The sequence below is a fragment of the Engystomops pustulosus genome, chromosome 4, assembly GCF_040894005.1.
Source record: "Engystomops pustulosus chromosome 4, aEngPut4.maternal, whole genome shotgun sequence".
Taxonomy (NCBI): domain Eukaryota; kingdom Metazoa; phylum Chordata; class Amphibia; order Anura; family Leptodactylidae; genus Engystomops; species Engystomops pustulosus.
Genome location: NC_092414.1, coordinates 197,930,185 through 197,950,939, shown reverse-complemented (window position 1 = coordinate 197,950,939; position 20,755 = coordinate 197,930,185). Strand labels below are relative to the sequence as shown.

General features: G+C 47.5%; 1 protein-coding gene across 1 annotated transcript in view; it reads right to left on the bottom strand.

Moving 5' to 3' along the window:
- LOC140128524 (nucleoplasmin-like) overlaps positions 1–20,755 on the bottom strand; it is a 35,484-nt gene that overhangs the window by 3,962 nt on the left and 10,767 nt on the right. The window contains exon 3 of the mRNA XM_072150221.1: positions 2,878–2,960. Coding sequence (XP_072006322.1) covers positions 2,878–2,960 — 83 coding nt within the window. The remainder of the gene's footprint in view (positions 1–2,877; positions 2,961–20,755) is intronic.

Here is a 20,755-nt window from a genome sequence, read left to right as displayed (position 1 = left end):
ATTATTCATTTTATTTTATATTTTTTGTCGGGTGAATTCTTTGTAACGGAATTATTTTGTAGTAAAAATTAGTTGCGTGTGTAAGACTTCAGGATTATCTCACATTCACTGTGCACCCATCGAATGAACATCGCATGAAAATTAACCTCTCCACTTTTTGTTTCCTTTTTAAAACACAAATGCTGAGGGTCTAAGTGTTCTTGTGTTTTCTTTGGAGGGGGAGCTTTTGGGGGTGGGACGGTGTTGTACGTCGTTACATTTACACAGCATGTTAAGTGTAACATTTTTAATTATTTGTGCACATTAAAATTTTTATGAAAAAAAATCCTGTACCATCACATTACTAATTGTTTTGGTTTAGAAACTGGGAGGGGGGGGGGGGGATTATTGTTAAATTGTTCTATATGGAACTCACTGAATATATATTTTTAATAACACTTAAATGGGAAGAAATATGTACTTATACCTTTGAAAATATTGAAATAATCAATTTTTTGTATTCTTTTTCTGTATACAGTATATTCTATTTACTGTATACATAAGTATATTAATGTGTGTTTATATGAGTGTAGATGTATATTTTTAAAGGGGAAGGGGGGCCCAATTCAGAAATCTGCTATGGGGCCCAGCCTCTCCTAGTTACGTCCCGGTATATGGGATAGATACTTCAGTATTCTTGAGGGGGGAGCAAATCAGACTTTTGTTCCTGGGTTGCCTAACAAATGACCATAATAGGGGAGGAGAAGATAAGCCCCATAGCAGACTTCTGCTGGCGGACCCCCTTCTGCTTAAAAAGATATATACATATTTGCACACACACAGAGTTTATACAATCACACAAAATGTATTTATATACACATTAAAGAGTAACTGTAAAAGTTTTTTTTATTTTTTACAAATCAATAGCTATTGTGATGTAAAACAACTTTGGCTCTTATGTTTGTTACCTATTTGCAGTAGTTTCTACCTCAGGGCTGCAATAGCTGCTTCCTCTTTATGCATTGATAAGCCCTAGAGTCCGTAGATTTTTTTTATCTGATGTTTATCTGACGGTTTCATGGGAGGGGGGGGGCTGCTGATCCCTGCCCACAAGGGAGGAAGTCACGTGAATGAAGTAAAGCTGGATGTGTGAATGCATATTTCTCCTGCACAGAACAGCGAGGTACAAGATCTCCCTGTTCCCAATCAGTCCCTCCATGCAGTCTGTGATTCTACAGAACTTTCTCTGTCTCTCTGCACCTTAGCTGCTGGCCTAGCTGGCACAGTGGTAGTGGTGGTAGTCTGGTGCTGGCCTAGCTGGCACAGTGGTAGTGGTGGTGATAGCCTGGTTACTGGCCTAGCTGACACAGTGGTAGTGGTGGTGATAGCCTGGTTGCTGGCCTAGCTGGCACAGTGGTAGTGGTGGTGATAGCCTGGTTGCTGGCCTAGCTGGCACAGTGGTAGTGGTGGTAGTCTGGCTGCTGGCCTGGCTGGCACAGTGGTAGTGGTGGTGGCCTGGTGCTGACCTGGCTGGCACAGTGGTAGTGGTGGTAGCCTGGTGCTGGCCTAGCTGGCACAGTGGTAGTGGTGGTAGTCTGGCTGCTGGCCTGGCTGGCACAGTGGTAGTGGTGGTAGTCTGGCTGCTGGCCTGGCTGGCACAGTGGTAGTGGTGGTAGCCTGGTGCTGGCCTAGCTGGCACAGTGGTAGTGGTGGTAGCCTGGTGCTGGCCTAGCTGGCACAGTGGTAGTGGTGGTAGTCTGGCTGCTGGCCTGGCTGGCACAGTGGTAGTGGTGGTAGTCTGGCTGCTGGCCTAGCTGGCACAGTGGTAGTGGTGGTAGCCTGGTGCTGGCCTAGCTGGCACAGTGGCAGTGGAGGTAGCCTGGCTGCTTGCCTGGCTGGCACAGGGGCAGTGGTGATAGCCCTTGTCCTAGTCACCATACCAGTTCCACGTGTCACTGCTTCTGTGAAAGTTTTCTCTCCTCCATGGGCCAAGTGATCAGTTGAGACAACCAGTATTAGGTACTAAGGTGGGGGGGGGGAGGGGTAGGAATCAGGTGTTATTCTGCATGCAACGTAGTTCCTGAAAAGCATGCAGCATGCGATTAAGTACGGCTGGGCAGACACGCTCTCACCGACCGAACCAGGGAGTGAGTCACTGTCACAGCATGGAGGCAGAAGCACGTGCTGTGTGATGGTACCACCACTGCACTTCACTCCCAGAAACAGTCAGCTCACACCTCCCTATAATCCGGCCCTGCATAACCATATACACACACACACACACACACAAACACTCATATGCACATACTCACTGTCAGACAGTCTTCTCATCCCAGGTGGGGGTCAGAGGCCACAGATATGATTTCATGTAGCACAGTGGCTGCTGACCACATGGGGCTAATAGAGGGCAGGAAGTACAGATGAGATCCCTAGTCCTGCTTCGCCCTCCCCAGACATTTCTTATCTGTGCTGTAGGCTCAACTGTATACTGTGGAAGATGTGCTCTGTTATATACATATTCTGCAGCATCATATGTATATAATGGTTCTCATCCTCCATTAATTACAGTGTCTGGTCGAGTGCCGGGCCCCCAGACACTGCAGGCCCCATAGCAGCTGCTTTGGCTTCTAAACCTGTAGTTACGCCCCTTAATGAGGTCCATGTTGATTTGAGTTAGGTGGACCGCTCCTAATCCTACGTCTGAAACAGAATACGAGATATAGAACAAGCCCGGGATGTGAGGAGGCATTTAGAATGAAACCAAGTACAGGGCCTTTGAAAATGGAGGATGAAGATGAGGTGATTTTTGGAGAACATGCTAGAAGTGTCCAAATTTAGAGGAGGAGCCGGTTAACAAAATTAAGTTGCATTTTATATACTGTATGGTTTATATCTTACCGTCCACAATCCTAGCAAATGGACCACATATTCATCTTCAGGCTCAAACAAAAACTTCCGGCATGAAGAGCTCAGTTCACAGCCTAGAAATCCAACCAGAACAAAGAATCAAGATATTACTCTAACAGCAAAACAAAAGTGTAATAATAACTTGACAATGTGCTAGAGGTCTGTTCAGGGATATTCCATCATCAACTGACCACAACACAGATTAGGATTGATACCCCCCTGCTCCCTCTTGGTGGATTGGTCTTTAAATAAAGCTTTGGTGGTGTGACGTGCCCTCACATTTTTCTGGTTTTTTAGTCTCTTTCAACTGCTTATTGTTTATTGATGGACCTTTGACTGGTCAATCATGAACGTAGTGGGGGATATAGTGGGCTACTGGTGACGCAGGGCGATTGCCACCAAATGTATCAAGGATAGTTACCAGCAGGTAGTAGACGCTGGGCCCACACACAACCAGCGGGTATCAGTTCCAGGCCCCACACACAATCCAAACCACACCATATTTCTAAGCATACAGAAACTACGGAGACTTGACGGACACCATATACTCTTGGTAGTATCTAACCTAGCGGAGCCATGTATTATATATCAAGATTATACACAGAGTTCAGTCCCGGAAGAGTGATCAGTTCATGGCACAGCACTTTTCTGTGCCGACTGATCACAGACAATTGTGAATCCAACCAGTGCCGGCTCCAGGTTATAGTAGGCCCCTGGGCGCCAGTGCCTCAGTGGGCCCCTTTACTATGCCTCCCAAATTTGAGTCAGAAAAAGTGACCCATGGCCCGCTTTTGCCCCCACCTGTTGCCCCACCATACGTTTTTCATGTTACCAGGTGTTTGGCTGCTTTTAAAGCCATTTTCTTCATTGATGGAAGCGTAAGCTGCTGTGTTTACGTTTTCACACCTGCTTACACTTCTAGCAATGAAAGAAAACTCTTTCTAAGCAGCCAAACACATGAAAACACATGTGGTGTTATGCATCCGTACAATCATGTGCAGAAAACACTGTGGGCCACATTTATCAAAAGTAGTGCAAAAGTTTGCCTGTGGAGTGTGCAGGATGCAGCACATTATAGAATACTACCGAACGGTCTTCATTAATCTGATACACCCTGCACTTTTTGGGAAGTGTCACCAACCTTTTTTATGTGCACTGTTAACATAGAGCGTGCAACGCAATCCTGTTGAGTTGCAGTAATAAATGTGGTGGAGAGTCCCACTATGCACTGCAACGCCCCTTTATGTGCAGAATTTTGTGGTGCGGCGGCTACAGAGCAGCTGCCACACAAAACTGGTGCAGACACTTGACGTTCAGACAGAAAACTGGCGCAAGCGTTTTAATAAATGTGGCCTATGTGTGAACGCACCTTTAGGGTTATTGTTTTAAAGGAGGGGGAGGGGGTCAACAGGAAGGGAGGCATTGGAAAAGAGGTAGAACAGGTGGCACAGGGGTAAAATGGCAGGGGGCAGAAAGTGGGCAATTATTTTCACTGTATGAGGGAGAAAATGATTGGCAGACATCAGCAGGGTGTAATGATACAAGCCTAGCCTTAGACTACTCGCCAGAAAGGTAGCAATGAAAAAAATCACATCCTGAAAAGGATGAAAAAGTTACTTTTAAAGAATTTAAGTATTTTTAAGGAAGGGGATTAAAAAAATGGAATGGGATCAAGGTATCCCCAGTGTAAGTCAACTGGTGGGACAGTAAAAAAAAGTTAACTATAACACAAAAACCACCCATTTTCTTATACAGGCAGCCCCCGGGTTACATACAAGATAGGGTCTGTAGGTTTGTTCTTAAGTTGAAGTTGTATGTAAGTCGGAACTGTATATTTTATCATTGTAACCCCCAGCCAAATCTTTTTTGGTCTCTGTGACAATTGGATTTTAAAAATGGTGGATTGTCATAAGAGCCAGGAATAACAATAAAGCTTCACTACAGACACCGGTGATAACTGTTATAGCTGATTATTGTAGCCTAAGGATAAAGTACAGTAATTACCAATATCCAGAGGTCCATTTGTAACTAGGGGTCGTATGCAAGTCAGGTGTTCTTAAGTAGGGGACCGCCTGTATATACTTATATATAAAATAAATTACCCCCTCCCCCACGCCAAAACACAAAATTGGTATTGTCACGCCTGTAGCGACCTTGGCCAAGCATCTATTACATTATTATACCCGTATGGTCAAGGGTATAAAATATAAAAATTAAAATCTAATTAAAAATTGCAATTTTAGTGCTTCGTACCTCCCAAAAATATGTAATAGAGAGCAATCAAAATTTTCAGATGTCCCCTATAATATCACCAATCTAACCGTTACCTTTTCCTGCTATATACAACCCCAATAACCCACTTTTGATTGGGGAATAAAAAAAAGTTATAGCACTCAGAATATGGCGTGACACAGGCAAATGCAGTTTAGTTAAAAAGGAAGTTTTATTTGCTAAAGTAGTAAAATCTAAGAATATCTGCACATGTTTGGGATCTCTTTAATTTTACCAACTCCACCTACTTTAGAGAGGCCTGAATTTTGTAAATCATAAAATCTGACTATTTAAGCTCCATTTAGTGACTAATGACATTGACTATTGTTACATTCATTTATTTATAGCATCATGGGTTTCTGTATCAGACGTTCATATTCCCGGAATACCCCTTTAAGGGGTAGTCTGGGATTACCTATTTGCTATGGACTGCAGCCAGGGGCTGTCGTTGTGACATCACCAGAGCGAGTTGATTATAAGTGGTTTGTTATTTTCACATCAAAGTAATAAAAGAATAGATAATCCGTGAACCTCCCCCCTGTTTAAAAAACACATCCGTTTTTACTGTTTTCCATGCGTTTGGCTGTTTATCTTAATAGATGAACAGGTTCTAAGCAGCCAAACGCATGGAAAACGGTCAAAAACGCATGCATTAAGACGGATCGAAAACAGACCAAAATGGCAACGTGTGGCAGCACCCTAAGGCTGGTGCCACACGTAACGCTTTGTCTGCGTTTGCAAACACAGACAAAGCCGCACCCACCGGCAAAACGCAAAATTTAAAACACCGGCGGCTCGTTCCCGATTGCAAAAACGACCCAACAACGGCCTAAAAACGCCACGTGTGTCTTCACCCTGAGGGCGCGTTCACACGTTGCGCTATTGTCACGTTCATAACGCGACGCTAGCGCACAGGGGGCGGAGTTTGGGGCGATCGCATATGCGTTTCCAGAGAAACGCATGCGATCGGGTTATCAACCGCATGCGTTTCCCGGGAAGCGCATATGCGATCGGCCCGAGCCCCGCCCACTGTGCGCTAGGGTCGCGTTACGAACGCGACGATAGCGCGACGTGTGAACGCGCCCTCAGGCCGGTGCCACACGCACCGCTTTGTCTGCGTTTGAAAACGCAAACAAAGCCGCACCCACCGGGGCGGGCCGCGGCCCGATCGTATTGGCGTTTCTATGGAAACGCCTGCAATCGGGAACGAGCCGCCGGTGTTTTGCATTAAATTCACGCAAAACACTGGTGGCTCGTTCCCGATCGCAGGCGTTTCCATACAAACGCCGATGCGATTGGGCCCTGGCCCGCCCCGGTAGGCGCGGCTTTGTTTGCGTTTGCGTTTTTAAAACGCAGACAAAGCGGCGAACCTGTTTTTAGGCAGTCCATTTAAAAAAAATGCATGTGTTTGACAAACGCAATGTGTGAACACAACCTAAGATTTCCTTCACATTGTGTTTTATGCAGACACAGAAAAAAAGCTACATTTTATTTTACACATAGAGGTAGAGAGCATTTTTATTATTATTAATATTATGTAGTTCCATCACATGGTTTTTCTGGTTGGTATATGGCAGTCACACTCACCCCATATCTCGCACACTTGCCTCGCTGACGCTACTGAGTGAATGCTGGACAGGCTGAATGATGCTCGGGAAATCATATCCTAATCCACAGGCGTCCAGGCCCCGGTAGTCACTCCGGAGCCTCCACACAACTAATGGAGATCCCAGGGTGAGGCTCCACAGCTGCTGCTCATAGACCAGGCCAGCGCCTACATCCACTATGGAAATAGGTGTGTGTTCACACAGTGCAAGTGAGGCAGCATTCACATCTTGCTTCTTTTAGGTGTTTCAAACCCAATCCCAAGGGCGCGTTCACACGTTTTGGTTGCGTTTTCATTGAGTTTTGAAACGCATTACAGCACTGAGTAGAGGTGATTTGCCTAATTACATTATTGTTAACACTTACATTTCCAAAATGTTTGTACACACACATGCATCAACAATGCGTGCATTATGAACGCAATGCTAGCAACACATGTGACTGCGGCCTATGCGGCCTATGCACTCTGGAATGAGCGCTACTTGTTTTTTAGTAGAAACACTTCCATGATTGGGCCAAGCCCCTCCCCGTAGCCTCTGAATTGTGGCTTGTGTTTAAAAACGCTGCATGCAACCTCAATTGACTTATTGCAGGGCATACGCAGAAACCAGATCACCCCCACATTATGTGGGATTTTTAGATTTTTTAGATTAATAAAATGTTATCTTTTTGACTGTTTATAGTCACCACTAGGGGGAGCTAACTGTACGTGATGTTGTACAGCTTATATTAAATACAATTCCTGATACAGTTCCGGCTGCAGAAAACCTATACTGCTCTATGAGAGCAAAGATGGAGACGGTTCAGTGTCGAGACCCTAAACAGACCCCACACTCAGATTAGAATTTTTTTGTTTAATTTTTTTTTAATTTTTTCAGAATATGAAACTATTCCCATGTGCGGCCTGTAGTAGGGATTGTAAACAAAATACGATCACTACAGACAGTATTTCTGAGTAGATCTGTCATTGCCTGTAATCAGATCCATGACAGCAAGTTTCTACAGTAATCTAAAAATATTCTATCAGCTACACACAGGACCCATTCTCTGCTGACAGATCCGTCAGAGAATAATATCAATAATGGCTGAAAATCGCTGACTAATTCATGGTAAAACATAGAACTATGGTTGAATCTCTTAAAGAACCAGTCACATTTTAAAGGGATTGTCCAGAAAAGAAATTCTAAATAAAATATAATTCAATATCTACACTGGATGGTTGTAAGTTATTAATTTTCCTTTGATTTTATTTTTCTTTGGCACTGGCTCATCATTGGTTCAACAGTGTTCAACAGTGGCACATTGGGAACTGCAAAGGTGGTACTGATCCCCGACCCCTGTGACATCATCAGGAGTCAACAGTTTTGATACCTGTCACTGTAGATCCCCTAGATCCTGAAAAAAAAATATTCTAATCATCCCCCTTTCCCTAGAAGTAAGGGTTCATTCAAACTTCCGCCTTCATAAAGTCACAATTCCTGGCACACAGCCAGGAATTGCAACTTTTTCTCCCCTTAAAGGGGTTTTCCACACGAAAGAACATTCTCACATCTCAGTCCCCTAGGGATGTTCACACAATAAAGATCATTTTAACCCCTTACTTTACAGTGTTACTCAGTTTTATTGCTGTTTTAGCTCCCATCACTCAGTGATGGTCAGTGCATAATCCCAGGGTGTGGGCGGGGCCTCTCTAAACATACATATTATTATCTATCTAGTTCTTTGGGCTGACAATGTGGCTACATTATCAGGGTACAGGTATATATACACTTTCATCTGGCTACTCTACTAACACACTGACACAGAGATAAGACAGATCAGACATGATGAGATGCCTTTTGCACACATAGCTCTACTACATCTCACAGATCATGAGATCCATTAGATGCTTATTAGACACACAGCTCTGCTACATCTCACTGACATGTGCCTGCCTCCCCCCTTCCCCCGGATCATTGTGAAAGCCATTAAAAAAAAAACAGCAAGAAAATGATAACATTTTTCCATCAATTCCATCGCATTCAGATTTTTTTTCCAGCTTCCAGTACATTGTAACGAAATATCAAACAGTGCCAGTAGGAAGTATAATATATCCCAGAGAAAACAAGCCCTCGTATGGCTTGGAAACAGAAATATAAAAAAATAGAAATGCAAATATAGATTTTTGTTTTAGTATTGACCTCTCAGTCACCTGGCCTGATTGCAGCTCAGTGCCAATGTACAGCTGCAGTACCGATCACAGCCACTATACCATGAGCGGCGCTGTGCTTGGTAAGGAATTTTGTGACTACCGCTCTCTTCTGCACTATTACAGTGCCCTTGGACTGCCATCACCTCCCTATTAAAGGGCAGAGTCCTGGGCGCCACTTCCCAGAAGAGCAGGTGGTCGCTGTGCCAGGAAATCAGTGCGGCTACATGTGCACCTGTTATGTGCCATGTCACGGCGCCGGGTCACGTGTCGCCATCTAGACAAGGCTGCTCATACATGAGCGCAGGACGCAGCCCCACATAAATATTCACCAGGGTCTTCGCGTGTGAGGATGAATGCAGATTATATTCATGACAGTACAGAAACAAATATCCTGTATTTGTGATGACAGAGCATTGCCGATATTCTGCCCTCGTGGGGTTAATTAAAGGCAATGTGATATAATACATCAGAGATGAAAGGCAAGTAAATAAACGAATGGTCCTCATTATGCGCTGTCACTTTTATTGATTATTATTGAATGCCGGTGCTATACACACATCTGGCCTGCAGGGGGCAGTGTTCTATAGCCTCCTCTCATAGAATGAGCATTAGAGATGTATCCAAACCTCTGTACATGCAGATTTGCATATATATTCTTGTATATTTTTTATTCACTTGGAACATGTAAATAAAAATTCTGAATGTAATTGATATGATGATGCTTAACATATGTATGAATATTATAATCTTTTCATGTAGTCGCTTGCAGTAAGTCCTTGTGTCTATAGATCAACATTCCCCCGCATTGACTCTCTGATGAGACCGTGACAGGTTTGTGTTTACACACAGCAACAATAGGAATAAGCAGAGCTGCGGTATAAAGCATGGGGGATGGTCAGAGAAGAAGCACTGAATAGATAGAAAATTTACATCAACATTGTGTATGTTGTTAGTAGCAGCAGGACTGTGAAACATAGATATATTTAAGGATTGTACTCAAACCCTTGTGGGAGTGTCCTTACACTGCTGTGCTGTCAGCTGCCTGCATATAACTTCTTTACAGGACCCCATAGCAGGAACAGTCAGAGACAAGGACTAGACAGCAGGATACTGACAGGACCCCATAACAGAGACAGTCAGAGACAAGGGCTAGACAGCAGGATACTGACAGGACCCCATAACAGAGACAGTCAGAGACAAGGGCTAGACAGCAGGATACTGACAGGACCCCATAACAGAGACAGTCAGAGACAAGGGCTAGACAGCAGGATACTGACAGGACCCCATAACAGAGACAGTCATAGGCAAGGACTAGACACCAGGATACTGACAGGACCCCATAACAGGAACAGTCAGAGACAAGGAATAGACAGCAGGATACTGACAGGACCCCATAACAGAGACAGTCAGAGACAAGGGCTAGACAGCAGGATACTGACAGGACCCCATAACAGAGACAGTCAGAGACAAAGGCTAGACAGCAGGATACTGACAGGACCCCATAACAGAGACAGTCAGAGACAAGGACTAGGCAGCAGGATACTGACAGGACCCCATAACAGAGACAGTCAGAGACAAGGGCTAGACAGCAGGATACTGACAGGACCCCATAACAGAGACAGTCAGAGACAAGGACTAGGCAGCAGGATACTGACAGGACCCCATAACAGAGACAGTCAGAGACAAGGACTATGGAGCAGGATACTGACAGGAGCCCCATAATAGGAACAGTCAGAGACAAGGACTAGACAGCAGGATACTGACAGGACCCCCATAACAGAGACAGTCAGAGACAAGGGCTAGACAGCAGGATAATGACAGGACCCCATAACAGGAACAGTCAGAGACAAGGACTAGACAGCAGGATACTGACAGGACCCCATAACAGGAACAGTCAGAGACAAGGACTAAGCAGCAGGATACTGACAGGACCCCATAAAAGGAACAGTCAGAGACAAGGACTAAGCAGCAGGATACTGACAGGACCCCATAACAGGAACAGTCAGAGACAAGGGCTAGACAGCAGGATACTGACAGGACCCCATAACAGAGACAGTCAGAGACAAGGACTAGGCAGCAGGATACTGACAGGACCCCCATAACAGGAACAGTCAGAGACAAGGACTAGGCAGCAGGATACTGACAGGACCTCATAACAGGAACAGTCAGAGACAAGGACTAGACAGCAGGAGGATACTGACAGGACCCCATAACAGGAACAGTCAGAGACAAGGACTAGGCAGCAGGATACTGACAGGACCCCATAACAGGAACAGTCAGAGACAAGGGCTAGGCAGCAGGATACTGACGGGACCCCATAACAGGAACAGTCAGAGACAAGGGCTAGGAAGCAGGATACTGACAGGACCCCATAACAGAGACAGTCAGAGACAAGGACTAGACAGCAGGATACCGACAGGAACCCATAGCAGGAACAGTCAGAGACAAGGGCTAAGCAGCAGGATACTGACAGGACCCCCATAACAGAGAGGGTCAGTGACAAGGACTAGGCAGCAGGATACTGACAGGACCCCATAACAGGAAGAGTCAGAGACAAGGACTAGGCAGCAGGATACTGACAGGACCCCATAACAGGAACAGTCAGAGACAAAGGCTAGGAAGCAGGATACTGACAGGACCCCATAACAGAGACAGTCAGAGACAAGGACTAGGCAGCAGGATACTGACAGGACCCCATAGCAGAAACAGTCAGAGACAAGGGCTAGGAAACAGGATACTGACAGGACCCCATAACAGGAACAGTCAGAGACAAGGACTAGGCAGCAGGATACTGACAGGACCCAATAAAAGGAACAGTCAGAGACAAGGGCTAAGCAGCAGGATACTGACAGGACCCCATAACAGGAACAGTCAGAGACAAGGACTAGGCAGCAGGATAGTGACGGGACCCCCATAACAGGAACAGCCAGAGACAAGGACTAGGCAGAAGGATACTGACAGGACCCCATAACAGGAACAGTCAGAGACAAGGACTTGGCAGCAGGATACTGACAGGACCCCATAACAGAGACAGTCAGAGACAAGGACTAGACAGCAGGATACTGACAGGACCCCATAACAGGAACAGCCAGAGACAAGGACTAGGCAGCAGGATACTGACAGGACCCCATAACCGGAACAGTCAGAGACAAGGACTAGGCAGCAGGATACTGACAGGACCCCATAACAGGAACAGTCAGAGACAAGGACTAGGCGGCAGGATACTGACAGGACCCCATAACAGGAACAGTCAGAGACAAGGACTAGACAGCAGGATACTGACAGGACCCAATAACAGAGACAGTCAGAGACAAGGGCTAAGCAGCAGGATACTGACAGCACCCCATAACAGGAACAGTTAGAGACAAGGACTAGGCAGCAGGATACTGACAGGACCCCATAACAGGAACAGTCAGAGACAAGGGCTAAGCAGCAGGATACTGACAGGACCCCATAGCAGGAACAGTCAGAGACAAGGACTAGGCACCAGGATACTGACAGGACCCCATAACAGAAACAGTCAGACACAAGGACTAGGCAGCAGGATACTGACAGGACCCCATAACAGAGATAGTCAGAGACAAGGACTAGGCAGCAGGATACTGACAGGACCCCATAACAGAGACAGTCAGAGACAAGGACTAGACAGCATGACACTGACAGGACCCCCATAACAGGAAGAGTCAGAGAGAAGGGCTAGACAGCAGGATACTGACAGGACCCCATAACAGGAACAGTCAGAGACAAGGACTAGACAGCAGGATACTGACAGGACCCCATAACAGGAACAGTCAGAGACAAGGACTAGGGAGCCAGATACTGACAGGACCCCATAACAGAGACAGTCAGAGACAAGGGATAGACAGCAGGATACTGACAGGACCCCATAACTGAGACAGAGACAAGGACTTGGCAGCAGGATACTGACAGGACCCCATAACAGGAACAGTCAGAGACAAGGACTAGACAGCAGGATACTGACAGGACCGCATAACAGAGACAGTCAGAGACAAGGGCTAGACAGCAGGATGCTGACAGGACCCCATAACTGAGACAGAGACAAGGACTAGGCAGCAGGATACTGACAGGACCCCATAACAGGAACAGTCAGAGACAAGGACTAGACAGCAGGATACTGACAGGACCCCATAACAGGAACAGTCAGAGACAAGGACTAGGAAGCAGGATACTGACAGGACCCCATAACAGGAACAGTCAGAGACAAGGGCTAAGCAGCAGCATACTGACAGGAACCTATAACAGAGACAGTCAGAGACAAGGACTAGACAGCAGGATACTGACAGGACCCCATAACAGAGAAAGTCAGAGACAAGGACTAGACAGCAGGATACTGACAGGACCCCATAACAGGAACAGTCAGAGACAAGAAGTAGACAGCAGGATACTGACAGGAACCCATAACAGAGACAGTCAGAGACAAGGGCTAGGGAACAGGATACTGACAGGACCCCATAACAGGAACAGTCAGAGACAAGGGCTAGGCAGCAGGATACTGACAGGACCCCCGTAACAGGAACAGTCAGAAACAAGGACTATGGAGCAGGATACTGACAAGACCCCCATAACAGAGACAGTCAGACACAAGGACTAGGCAGCAGGATACTGACAGGACCCCATAAAAGAGATAGTCAGAGACAAGGACTAGGCAGCAGGATACTGACAGGACCCCATAACAGAGACAGTCATAGACAAGGACTTGGCAGCAGGATACTGACAGGACCCCATAACAGGAACAGTCAGAGACAAGGACTAGACAGCAGGATACTGACAGGACCCCATAACAGAGACAGTCAGAGACAAGGGCTAGACAGCAGGATGCTGACAGGAACCCATAACTGAGACAGAGACAAGGACTTGGCAGCAGGATACTGACAGGACCCCATAACAGGAACAGTCAGAGACAAGGACTAGACAGCAGGATACTGACAGGACCCCATAACAGGAACAGTCAGAGACAAGGACTAGGCAGCAGGATACTGACAGGACCCCATAACAGGAACAGTCAGAGACAAGGGCTAAGCAGCAGGATACTGACAGGAACCCATAACAGAGACAGTCAGAGACAAGGACTAGACAGCAGGATACTGACAGGACCCCATAACAGAGAAAGTCAGAGACAAGGACTAGACAGCAGGATACTGACAGGACCCCATAACAGGAACAGTCTGAGACAAGAACTAGACAGCAGGATACTGACAGGACCCCATAACAGAGACAGTCAGAGACAAGGGCTAGGGAACAGGATACTGACAGGACCCCATAACAGGAACAGTCAGAGACAAGGGCTAGGCAGCAGGATACTGACAGGACCCCCCATAACAGGAACAGTCAGAAACAAGGACTATGGAGCAGGATACTGACAAGACCCCCATAACAGAGACAGTCAGACACAAGGACTAGGCAGCAGGATACTGACAGGACCCCATAAAAGAGATAGTCAGAGACAAGGACTAGGCAGCAGGATACTGACAGGACCCCATAACAGAGACAGTCATAGACAAGGACTTGGCAGCAGGATACTGACAGGACCCCATAACAGGAACAGTCAGAGACAAGGACTAGACAGCAGGATACTTACAGGACCCCATAACAGAGACAGTCAGAGACAAGGGCTAGACAGCAGGATGCTGACAGGACCCCATAACTAAAACAGAGACAAGGACTTGGCAGCAGGATACTGACAGGACCCCATAACAGAGACAGTCAAAGACAAGGACTAGGCAGCAGGATACTGACAGGACCCCATAGCAGAAACAGTCAGAGACAAGGGCTAGGAAACAGGATACTGACAGGACCCCATAACAGGAACAGTCAGAGACAAGGACTAGGCAGCAGGATACTGACAGGACCCAATAAAAGGAACAGTCAGAGACAAGGGCTAAGCAGCAGGATACTGACAGGACCCCATAACAGGAACAGTCAGAGACAAGGACTAGGCAGCAGGATAGTGACGGGACCCCCATAACAGGAACAGCCAGAGACAAGGACTAGGCAGAAGGATACTGACAGGACCCCATAACAGGAACAGTCAGAGACAAGGACTTGGCAGCAGGATACTGACAGGACCCCATAACAGAGACAGTCAGAGACAAGGACTAGACAGCAGGATACTGACAGGACCCCATAACAGGAACAGCCAGAGACAAGGACTAGGCAGCAGGATACTGACAGGACCCCATAACCGGAACAGTCAGAGACAAGGACTAGGCAGCAGGATACTGACAGGACCCCATAACAGGAACAGTCAGAGACAAGGACTAGGCGGCAGGATACTGACAGGACCCCATAACAGGAACAGTCAGAGACAAGGACTAGACAGCAGGATACTGACAGGACCCAATAACAGAGACAGTCAGAGACAAGGGCTAAGCAGCAGGATACTGACAGCACCCCATAACAGGAACAGTTAGAGACAAGGACTAGGCAGCAGGATACTGACAGGACCCCATAACAGGAACAGTCAGAGACAAGGGCTAAGCAGCAGGATACTGACAGGACCCCATAACAGGAACAGTTAGAGACAAGGGCTAGGCAGCAGGATACTGACAGGACCCCATAGCAGGAACAGTCAGAGACAAGGACTAGGCACCAGGATACTGACAGGACCCCATAACAGAAACAGTCAGACACAAGGACTAGGCAGCAGGATACTGACAGGACCCCATAACAGAGATAGTCAGAGACAAGGACTAGGCAGCAGGATACTGACAGGACCCCATAACAGAGACAGTCAGAGACAAGGACTAGACAGCATGACACTGACAGGACCCCCATAACAGGAAGAGTCAGAGAGAAGGGCTAGACAGCAGGATACTGACAGGACCCCATAACAGGAACAGTCAGAGACAAGGACTAGACAGCAGGATACTGACAGGACCCCATAACAGGAACAGTCAGAGACAAGGACTAGGGAGCCAGATACTGACAGGACCCCATAACAGAGACAGTCAGAGACAAGGGATAGACAGCAGTATACTGACAGGACCCCATAACTGAGACAGAGACAAGGACTTGGCAGCAGGATACTGACAGGACCCCATAACAGGAACAGTCAGAGACAAGGACTAGACAGCAGGATACTGACAGGACCGCATAACAGAGACAGTCAGAGACAAGGGCTAGACAGCAGGATGCTGACAGGACCCCATAACTGAGACAGAGACAAGGACTAGGCAGCAGGATACTGACAGGACCCCATAACAGGAACAGTCAGAGACAAGGACTAGACAGCAGGATACTGACAGGACCCCATAACAGGAACAGTCAGAGACAAGGACTAGGAAGCAGGATACTGACAGGACCCCATAACAGGAACAGTCAGAGACAAGGGCTAAGCAGCAGGATACTGACAGGAACCTATAACAGAGACAGTCAGAGACAAGGACTAGACAGCAGGATACTGACAGGACCCCATAACAGAGAAAGTCAGAGACAAGGACTAGACAGCAGGATACTGACAGGACCCCATAACAGGAACAGTCAGAGACAAGAAGTAGACAGCAGGATACTGACAGGAACCCATAACAGAGACAGTCAGAGACAAGGGCTAGGGAACAGGATACTGACAGGACCCCATAACAGGAACAGTCAGAGACAAGGGCTAGGCAGCAGGATACTGACAGGACCCCCGTAACAGGAACAGTCAGAAACAAGGACTATGGAGCAGGATACTGACAAGACCCCCATAACAGAGACAGTCAGACACAAGGACTAGGCAGCAGGATACTGACAGGACCCCATAAAAGAGATAGTCAGAGACAAGGACTAGGCAGCAGGATACTGACAGGACCCCATAACAGAGACAGTCATAGACAAGGACTTGGCAGCAGGATACTGACAGGACCCCATAACAGGAACAGTCAGAGACAAGGACTAGACAGCAGGATACTGACAGGACCCCATAACAGAGACAGTCAGAGACAAGGGCTAGACAGCAGGATGCTGACAGGAACCCATAACTGAGACAGAGACAAGGACTTGGCAGCAGGATACTGACAGGACCCCATAACAGGAACAGTCAGAGACAAGGACTAGACAGCAGGATACTGACAGGACCCCATAACAGGAACAGTCAGAGACAAGGACTAGGCAGCAGGATACTGACAGGACCCCATAACAGGAACAGTCAGAGACAAGGGCTAAGCAGCAGGATACTGACAGGAACCCATAACAGAGACAGTCAGAGACAAGGACTAGACAGCAGGATACTGACAGGACCCCATAACAGAGAAAGTCAGAGACAAGGACTAGACAGCAGGATACTGACAGGACCCCATAACAGGAACAGTCAGAGACAAGAACTAGACAGCAGGATACTGACAGGACCCCATAACAGAGACAGTCAGAGACAAGGGCTAGGGAACAGGATACTGACAGGACCCCATAACAGGAACAGTCAGAGAGAAGGGCTAGGCAGCAGGATACTGACAGGACCCCCATAACAGGAACAGTCAGAAACAAGGACTATGGAGCAGGATACTGACAAGACCCCCATAACAGAGACAGTCAGACACAAGGACTAGGCAGCAGGATACTGACAGGACCCCATAAAAGAGATAGTCAGAGACAAGGACTAGGCAGCAGGATACTGACAGGACCCCATAACAGAGACAGTCATAGACAAGGACTTGGCAGCAGGATACTGACAGGACCCCATAACAGGAACAGTCAGAGACAAGGACTAGACAGCAGGATACTTAGAGGACCCCATAACAGAGACAGTCAGAGACAAGGGCTAGACAGCAGGATGCTGACAGGACCCCATAACTAAAACAGAGACAAGGACTTGGCAGCAGGATACTGACAGGACCCCATAACAGGAACAGTCAGAGACAAGGACTAGACAGCAGGATACTGACAGGACCCCATAACAGGAACAGTCAGAGACAAGGACTAGACAGCAGGATACTGACAGGACCCCATAACAGGAACAGTCAGAGACAAGGACTAGGCAGCAGGATACTGACAGGACCCCATAACAGGAACAGTCAGAGACAAGGGCTAAGCAGCAGGATACTGACAGGAACCCATAACAGAGACAGTCAGAGACAAGGACTAGGCAGCAGGATACTGACAGGACCCCATAACAGAGACAGTCAGAGACAAGGACTAGGCATCAGGGTACTGACAGGACCCCATAACAGGAACAGTCAGACACAAGGACTAGGCAGCAGGATACTGACAGGACCCCATAAAAGAGATAGTCAGAGACAAGGACTAGGCAGCAGTATACTGACAGGACCCCATAACAGAGACAGTCATAGACAAGGACTAGGCAGCAGGATACTGACAGGACCCCATAACAGGAACAGTCAGACACAAGGACTAGGCAGCAGGATACTGACAGGACCCCATAACAGAGATAGTTAGAGACAAGGACTAGACAGCATGACACTGACAGGACCCCCATAACAGGAACAGTCAGAGACAAGGGCTAAGCAGCAGGATACTGACAGGAACCCCATAACAGAGAGGGTCAGAGACAAGGACTAGGCAGCAGGATACTGACAGGACCCCCATAACAGAGATAGTTAGAGACAAGGACTAGGCAGCAGGATACTGACAGGAACCCATAGCAGGAACAGTCAGAGACAAGGACTAGGCAGCAGGATACTGACAGGACCCCCATAAAAGAGACAGTCAGAGACAAGGACTAGGCAGCAGGATAATGACAGGACCCCATAACAGGGACAGTCAGAGACAAGGACTAGGCAGCAGGATACTGACAGGACCCCATAACAGGAACAGTCAGACACAAGGACTAGGCAGCAGGATACTGACAGGACCCCATAACAGAGATAGTCAGAGACAAGGACTAGGCAGCAGGATACTGACAGGACCCCATAACAGAGACAGTCAGAGACAAGGACTAGGCAGCAGGATACTGACAGCACCCCATAACAGAGATAGTCAGAGACAAGGACTAGACAGCATGACACTGACAGGACCCCCATAACAGGAAGAGTCAGAGAGAAGGGCTAGACAGCAGGATACTGACAGGACCCCATAACAGGAAGAGTCAGAGACAAGGACTAGGGAGCCGGATACTGACAGGACCCCATAACAGAGATAGTCAGAGAGAAGGGCTAGACAGCAGGATATTGACAGGACCCCATAACAGGAACAGTCAGAGACAAGGGCTAGGCAGCAGGATACTGACAGGACCCCATAACAGGAACAGTCAGAGACAAGGGCTAGACAGCAGGATAGTGACAGGACCCTATAACAGGAACAGTCAGAGAGCAGGGCTAGACAGCAGGATACTGACAGGACCCCATAACAGGAACAGTCAGAGACAAGGGCTAGACAGCAGGATAGTGACAGGACCCCATAACAGGAACAGTCAGAGACAAGGACTAGGGAGCCGGATACTGACAGGACCCCATAACAGAGACAGTCAGAGACAAGGGCTAGGCAGCAGGATACTGACAGGACCCCATAACAGGAACAGTCAGAGTCAAGGACTAGACAGCAGGATACTGACAGGACCCCATAACAGAGATAGTCAGAGACAAGGACTAGACAGCATGATACTGACAGGACCCCATAACAGGAACAGTGAGAGACAAGGGCTAGGCAGCAGGATAATGACAGGACCCCATAACAGGAACAGTCAGAAACAAGGACTATGGAGCAGGATACTGACAGAACCCCATAACAGAGACAGTCAGAGACAAGGGCTAGACAACAGGATACTCACATGACCCCATGACAGAGACAGTCAGAAACAAGGGCTAGACAACAGGATACTCACAGGACCCCATGACTGAGACAGTCAGAGACAAGGACTAGACAGCAGGATACTGACAGGACCCCATAACAGGAACAGTCAGAGACAAGGACTAGGCAGCAGGATTCTGACAGGACCCCATAACAGGAACAGTCAGAGACAAGGGCTAAGCAGCAGGATACTGGCAGGAACCCATAGCAGGAACAGTCAGAGACAAGGGCTAAGCAGCAGGATACTGACAGGACCCCATAACAGAGACAGTCAGAGACAAGGACTAGGCAGAAGGATACTGTCAGAACCCCATAACAGAGACAGTCAGAGACAAGGACTAGGCAGCAGGATACTGTCAGAACCCCATAACAGAGACAGTCAGAGACAAGGACTAGGCAGCAGGATACTGACAGGACCCCATAACAGGAACAGTCAGACACAAGGACTAGGCAGCAGGATACTGACAGGACCCCATAACAGAGACAGTCAGAGACAAGGACTAGGCAGCAGGATACTGACAGGACCCCATAACAGGAACAGTCAGAGACAAGGACTAGGCAGCAGGATAGTGACAGGACCCCATAACAGAGACAGTCAGAGACAAGGGCTAGGGAACAGGATACTGACAGGACCCCATAACAGGAACAGTCAGAGACAAGGGCTAGGCAGCAGGATACTGACAGGACCCCCATAACAGGAACAGTCAGAAGCAAGGACTATGGAGCAGGATACTGACAAGACCCCCATAACAGAGACAGTCAGACACAAGGACTAGGCAGCAGGATACTGACAGGACCTTATAAAAGAGATAGTCAGAGACAAGGACTAGGCAGCAGGATACTGACAGGACCCCATAACAGAGACAGTCATAGACAAGGACTTGGCAGACGGATACTGACAGGACCCCATAACAGGAACAGTCAGAGACAAGGACTAGACAGCAGGATACTGACAGGACCCCATAACAGAGACAGTCAGAGACAAGGGCTAGACAGCAGGATACTGACAGGACCCCATAACTGAGACAGAGGCAAGGACTTGGCAGCAGGATACTGGCAGGA